At 35.0% G+C, this 6881-nt stretch overlaps 2 protein-coding genes across 2 annotated transcripts; one reads left to right on the top strand and one right to left on the bottom strand.

Moving 5' to 3' along the window:
• Positions 1 to 80: 80 nt before the first annotated feature.
• On the bottom strand, positions 81 to 3259 carry LOAG_09639 (CMGC/GSK protein kinase). The gene is made up of 9 exons (XM_003145166.2): positions 3110 to 3259; positions 2498 to 2599; positions 1951 to 2034; positions 1622 to 1732; positions 1332 to 1513; positions 1151 to 1206; positions 853 to 1046; positions 401 to 644; positions 81 to 243 (listed from the first exon to the last, which is right to left on the bottom strand). Exons 1-9 carry the CDS (start codon positions 3218 to 3220, stop codon positions 119 to 121), a joined length of 1209 nt encoding a protein of 402 aa, XP_003145214.1. The 5' UTR covers positions 3221 to 3259; the 3' UTR covers positions 81 to 118.
• Positions 3260 to 3896: 637 nt separating this feature from the next.
• LOAG_09638 (hypothetical protein) lies at positions 3897 to 5170 on the top strand (the record flags this gene model as incomplete). The annotated part of the gene is made up of 3 exons (XM_003145165.1): positions 3897 to 3957; positions 4153 to 4217; positions 4901 to 5170. 3 exons carry the CDS (start codon positions 3897 to 3899, stop codon positions 5168 to 5170), a joined length of 396 nt encoding a protein of 131 aa, XP_003145213.1.
• Positions 5171 to 6881: the final 1711 nt, after the last annotated feature.

The raw sequence follows: 6881 nt of genomic DNA, 5'->3' as shown, positions 1-6881 counted from the left end.
ATATATATATATATATATATATATATATATATATATATATATATATATATATATATGTATATAATCTCAAGCATTCTCCAGTTACCTTCTTTCATAAAATTTCAAAAACGTATGAGATTCACGCATCTGTGGAAGTTGGCTCAGTATTAACAGCTGAAGCTGATGCGCTTGGGGCTCCTGCTGCTGTTGATGATGCTTCCACTGGTGACGATGAGGAACTACCTACTGCTGCTGATGATGCACCTAAAAACTGACAATATCCTAAGCAAAAACTAGAAACAAAAACCTCATAAAAGTACGAACATTTGAAGAGTGAAAATTATCTCTTAACTCTCATTAAGCAGAAATTCAAGCAACTGGACAAGTCTGAATAAATCTAGTAATACAGAAAATTTCATACCTCTTGCAGAGTTCTGAGGTAAAAGAGCAGCATTAAGATTCGGTTCGATGCGCAACTCTTGTTCGGAGAAATCGAAAATTGGTGGCACTTGTCTACCATTTGGCAGTTTGCAATTAGGATGGCGTAACTCATCGAAAAATGTATGAGCACATGCTTGGAGTGGCGACAACCGAGCATTAGGCGTATATTCCAAAAGACGTGAAACGAGATCGACCGCTTCCGAGGGAGTACGTGGACGAAACACCTGAAATTTCGAGTTTTCACACTTTTGGCGTATGACTGCTGAATAATGAACGTGATACAGCCATGTTGCTTAAGGAATGATAATGTTTATAAGCTACATGTCATGATGCAATCCAATAACGTTAAGATGAATGATGGCATCGATTACAAAACTCTACTTCCCAAAAATAGACCCATAAAAGGCAAAATTGATGAGCTAATGGACGTACGCGTTGCCAAGGATTAGCTCTGATTTGTGGGAATCTGAAATCAGTATAATTTGGATTCATCTGTTGTATTTGATCACGTGTGGGTGTGCCCAATACTTTAATGATTTCCACGAGCTGATCCACACCTGAGTCGCCAGGAAAAATTGGTTGTCCCAGCAGAAGCTCTGCAAGCACTGTTCCTGCTGACCAAACGTCTAAAATTAAAAAATTCAATAGTGAAAATTTATATCACAAATTCAAACGTTGTTTTTACAGTAACTTTGTGATGAAAAAACAAAATATGCATCCAAAAATTTACCAATGCTCGTTGTATAGTCCGTAGCGCCAAATATTAATTCAGGAGCACGGTAGTAACTAAAAATATAACAGTAATTGCAGGAAAAAAAAAGTGAAACAAAAGGGGAAAATATGAATATGAATTTTGACGGAAACAAATAAACAAATAAATACATATCAGCATAACAATTCGATAAAATTACCGAGAGCAAATGTAAGACACATTGGGTTCTCCTCTGACAAGATGTTTTGCGGAACCGAAATCACAAAGCTTCAGCACTGCTGAATCTGGATCAAGCAATAAATTCTGCGGCTTGATGTCTCGATGACAAACGCCCAAACTATGGATATAAGCCAATGCTCGAAATAACTGATACATATATAGCTGAAAACATGAATGCTTCGAAATACTTCATAGACTAAACTTGATATCTCGATGCAAGTTAGTCCAAAAAAGATTAGTAATTACAAATCGGATGGTTTTAAACGATACCTTTATGTAAAGTGCAGGTATTATTTGCCGCTGTTTCGAATAATGCCGTGCAACACGATAAACGGTTTCTGGTATATACTCGAGTATTAGATTTAAGAACAAGTCATCTTTCTGGAAGCAATCGAAAAAATTCATTTACATAATAAATCAAAGGAGAATAGAGGGATTAGCCAATCTATACTTGAGCTAAGTGGTTCATAACTCATTTAATGTCTTGCCCATCAACAGAAACGTTTCAAAAGTGTATTTAAAAAAAAAGAAAAAAGTGATATGCTACCAGATGGAAAATATATGAAAAGATTGGTTTTAAGCCACATGAAATGAAATACCTTTTCCCCGCTGGAGTAAAAGAAATATTTCAATTTTACAATATTCTGATGCTCCAATTTGCGCATTATTTGCAGTTCACGATTCTGAAAAAGTTCGTCTTTAATGATCATTTTTAATTTCAAAATCCACTGTCCATCCAATATATGACCGATTAGATATGACGATTTCGGTAGTAAAAACACAATATTGATAGCAGAAATGTACAAACTACGACCCCAATGATTTAACAAGCATTTTAACATAAGAATAAAGTAAAACCCAACATTTTATTTGTGAACATTATACACCCTTGGACACTACAAGCTTCAACAATGGGGATGGGAAATTTTACAGCAGTAATGACATAGCTAGAGTATATTTATTTGCACAAGTCCTTCCATGAAATTCCCTTCCTAGTATTCAACCGCCATAATGGGTAAAAAAAAAAACTTTCCATCGCCACAAAACGTAAACAGCAGTCATCAGAAAAATGAACATCACCTAACAAGGAATTTCGAAGTTGTAATATATAATTACCAAAATTCACTAATTGCAAAACAAGTTTACCTTGAACCTTTTGTCCTGCAAAACTTTCTTGATCGCGACAAGTTCATTAGTATCAGCAAGTTTGGCAAGATAAACTACTCCAAAAGAACCGTTGCCTATTACCTGGAAACATTTACCTGGCAAAAAATGATAACCGAATAAGCAACTGATATAAAAGCACTTCAGAAAAGAATTTATTCCTTTGCTTTTCCTAAAATCGCCATGCTAGTGCCTATTTCTATTACATTTTGGCATTGCCAGATTTTACATTTACTAATACTTTAGTTATACGAATTCCACTTCCTTTAATGGTAGTTCCTTTGACTGAGGACTCCAACAGACGCCACGGATAAAGGAGAAAAGGAAATGTAGGTTACTGTATGTCGAAATGAGGTGTTGCTTATTACTCCTCGGAGTATGTCATTAACCCATAGATTAAAGATGACAATTTTGATTTTCCTATCCAAAAAAACATAAAATGAAAAATCTATGCAATCACGAGAAACATAAAGGAAAAAGGATTTCACATAGTGTTAGTATTATATACGTAACTTTATTTCACTGTTTCCTTGAAGATCAGGATTAAATATGAGCATTATTTTTTGCTTCAAACATAAATTCAAGTAATAGAACCTTAGTATCGGAGTACTGCACTTCAACTTGGCGATCCGGCCCGTAACCAGGTGTAGCGACCACGGTAGTTACTCGGTTATCTGCTTTCGATGAGAATAACTGTTTACTCATTTCTGTTAACAAAAGCAGTGAATGGAGCGATCAGCTGAAGAAAACAAATCAAACCGGTCCAAATTTTAAATAATGGTGACACATACACGTTTGGAAATGAACACAGGGCTTTGTAAGCAAAATCTATTTTCCATAGATGTAAACGACAATTTTTCCTTTCACAAATCTGCACTTAAAAAGGTGCATAAAATAAACATATGTTACACTATCAACAACACACAGTCGAAGCTTTAGCCACGTCATAAGAGGACACATATTTTGACATACACTCCGTATGTGTAATAAATTGGAAACATTCATTAAGCCTTCGATCCAAAAAAATGATGAGGCAATTCCGAGTTTTCCGCGATACGCCTTTTATGACAACGCTGTATGGTGATCTAAATCATCTTAGAATACTACAAGCAGTTACTCAACGAATTATCTTCGAATATATCCATGGAAAGTAAAACTTTTAGAAAAAAAGAAACATAAAAGATCTAGAAGGGACGATTTCCAAGAACATTTAATTCATAATTTATTTTGCAAGTGTTAAAATCAAAACTCAGATCAAGCACTATTCTAGTTGGTTACGTGTGATAAATAGAGTGATAAATCTGGAATGGTCGCAATACAGGTTAGCAGATAAGTGAAGGACAAATAAAAGAATAAACATACGTGCAATGTAAGTAGAAGGATGGTGCGAGTAAGGAATATGAAATGCCGTGCTCAGCTGTCACCAAAATTGTTAGTGCGCCGTTAGTAGATTACAATTTTGGAAGACTTAATTTTTTCCGATTGAGATGTTTTTTCACAGCCACATGTCTCTCACACGTCAACCTGCAATATATGCAGTAGGCTTAGATTTTTTTAATCCACTCTTTTCCTACATATCATAGATGACGATCATTTTACATAAAGTCATGCTAAAATCTGATAATAATTGTTTCTAGAATGTTCCCAGAATGACAATGGTTCAAGCAATCTTGTATCGCGTGACCAGGATATCGATAATCCGGTGAGATTAAAGAAACAATGATTCATGCGCGATGTTTAAGTGCTAATATCTTCATAGATCGAAATGTATTGTTTACATTATCAGTTGCATTTATTCTTATGTTTCTTAACAAGTTTGTAGTGAAAGTACTTTCAAATTTGACTACTCCGATCAGAAATCATATGGAAAAATTCTATTCAAATTTCATACAAATAATCATAATTCATTCATAAAAGATCAGCTACACTATTTCATAGCTATACTATTGCAGATCAGCTACACTATTTCATAAAATTACGGTAATACTGGTCAGTTTTTTTGGATTTCCTAAACAATATTAATAGTGATGACAGCAATAATACGAATATAAAGTAGTTATTTATTTCAAAATCATAAATCAACAACGTGAAATAACTACTAAATTACATAACAACATATCATACCACTCTTCTCCCACTACCAACAAACTCATCTAATCCAATAAATCACCCATCTTATTCACATAACTCTTTCTATAAATAAAAGCATATAATATTTCTTTCTTATTATGGAAAAATGGAGGGAGAAAAAGATGATACATAGAAAAAAAAAACGAAACAAAACTGGAAAATTTAATATAAAATGAGATGAAATGAAGATGGCTGACCGCTTCATTGAAATGAAAATGAGAAAGACATTAGTGCAGTGATGACGTGCTACTATAGTATTATCAACCTGCTAATATCAAATCAGATTTCAAAAATCAAACAAACAAGCAAAAAGGGAAAGATAAGAAATGTGTTAATGATTTACGGATTAGAAATGACCAATCCCTGGGCCATAACTCCCAGTCTCAATTTTCAGCTCTTTCTGTCAACCTTCTCATCCTTTCAACACTGACTTCAGCCGACGTGAAGCTTCCTATCGCTTTGTGGGTTTGTGACCAATTTGCGAGTGTGACGGGTGGACCGTTTTGCTACAACGAGTTTATGTAATCAGTTATTTCGATGTCCCCCCAAGATTCCGTAGATCGGTTGATAATCATTTTATGCATTCCTTGATTTCATTGGAAAATTTATGAGATATCTTGGTTAGTGGAGGGAAGAGAAGAGTGGTTCCAGTACTTTGTTCCTTTTGTCATTTAAATTCCAGTATTCTGTTCCCTTTTGTCATTTATTTAATTCCGAAAAGATTTCCGGTAAGAGAAATGACGGAATCAGTATCCTTCTAGATGTCCACCTAGCATAAGAATAAAATAAATCTATCACAAAACATCCTACTGTCACGATACGACAACAAAATTGTTACCTTCCGGATACCCTGGAGAACGCTGCAGGTATGTGGAATGTTTACTATAATACCAAAAATTCTAGTATTCTGTTCCCTTCTGTCACCCAATGCCATGCAGAACTCCGGAAGCCTGCTTTTATCGGAAATTCACTCAACCCTTTTTCTATTCAGTATTAGTTGTGACGTGACATCTACGAACCAGTTTACAGTAGGTTCCTTTTTCTTCGCCTTTTGAAATTTCAAACAGTCACAAAATCACCCCATTCCTTGCTTTGTTTTAAACTCATACACCGATTGAAGTAACAGAATACAATAAAAAAGTGTGCATCGGCCAACAGCAATTCGAAAAGGGTCGTTTGGAAGTGATGGGATGGGTCTAAATTGGAAAAGAAAATTTTTGAAACATAAGGCATTGCTCCCTCGCCATAGTATACTTGTAGGTATCACGTACATACGACACGTCAGACACTTGTCATACTGTTTCCAATTGCTTGAAGATATTGGAAAGTCCAACTGACCAAGTCTGAGTTGAAATAGAGCAACTTACATAAGACGACCGTGTAAAACTTTCACCGACATTTCATGGGAACTAAGTAATAACCCTAATCCGCTTAAATCTCTTGTCGATGCCTCTTGTTGGTACCGGTAAAGATGTTAGCCGTTCACTTTGCAATAAAGAGAAAAGAAAGTTGTGGAAGAAAAAACTTTGGCCTTTATTACTGCAGTACTGATTGAAAAGTTCGGCGATAATATTCAAACATGTATACGCAAGATAACTACAATGGGAAAGTTGATTACATTGGAACAGAAGTTTTGGTTAGAAAATGTCACCTATGCTCACTAAATTCAGCAATATCCAACCCAAGATAAATGTGATCTAAGCAGCAAAAGCTCTGAACGTGCCTATCTCATCAGGGTTTTTTGTTCTCTTATTCGTGGAAGCACCAATATATATATAACACTCAAGGTAGGTTGAGAGATTAACTCTTCTACCATTTTCAATTCTCATTACGTGCGTACTCCTGTCTTCCCAATCTATTTATGAAAGACAATGAAAAGGATGGTCGTTGGAGGAGATGAAACCAAAAACTGTCGAAATATCACAAATTATAAGGCTGCAGTTAATGTTATCGTCACAGAGTATCTTTTGATCGTAACAGTAAAACCGGATAAGATTCACCCTATCAAATCCTATTTTGCAAAAACCATGACTCTGTGCATATATTTTGAAAAACTGCAGAATAAATAATCATTTCCCTTCCACATCGCATACAGTTCTCATAAAGTCTATACTCTTAATTAATAATGTATGTTTTGTTACTTAAATTTGTATATACGTAATTTATTAGCTGACTATCTGAGTAGTAATTTCTTTTACAGCGCTCCCTGTACAATAGAAGCAAATAGGAAGAAAGG

This window comes from Loa loa, assembly GCF_000183805.2.
Source record: "Loa loa unplaced genomic scaffold supercont3.117, whole genome shotgun sequence".
NCBI lineage: Eukaryota > Metazoa > Nematoda > Chromadorea > Rhabditida > Onchocercidae > Loa > Loa loa.
The sequence above is the reverse complement of the archived record's forward strand: the minus strand, read 5'-3'. Positions and strand labels throughout refer to the sequence as shown.

Excerpts from the sequence above, each read along its gene's own strand:
- LOAG_09639 (XM_003145166.2), bottom strand. The coding sequence starts at position 3,220 with ATGAGTAAACAGTTATTCTCATCGAAAGCAGATAACCGAGTAACTACC. Across the intron at positions 1,514-1,621 it reads TACCTGCACTTTACATAAAG|CTATATATGTATCAGTTATT; the intron begins GTATCGTTTAAA and ends TCATGTTTTCAG. Across the intron at positions 244-400 it reads ACCTCAGAACTCTGCAAGAG|GTGCATCATCAGCAGCAGTA; the intron begins GTATGAAATTTT and ends GTCAGTTTTTAG.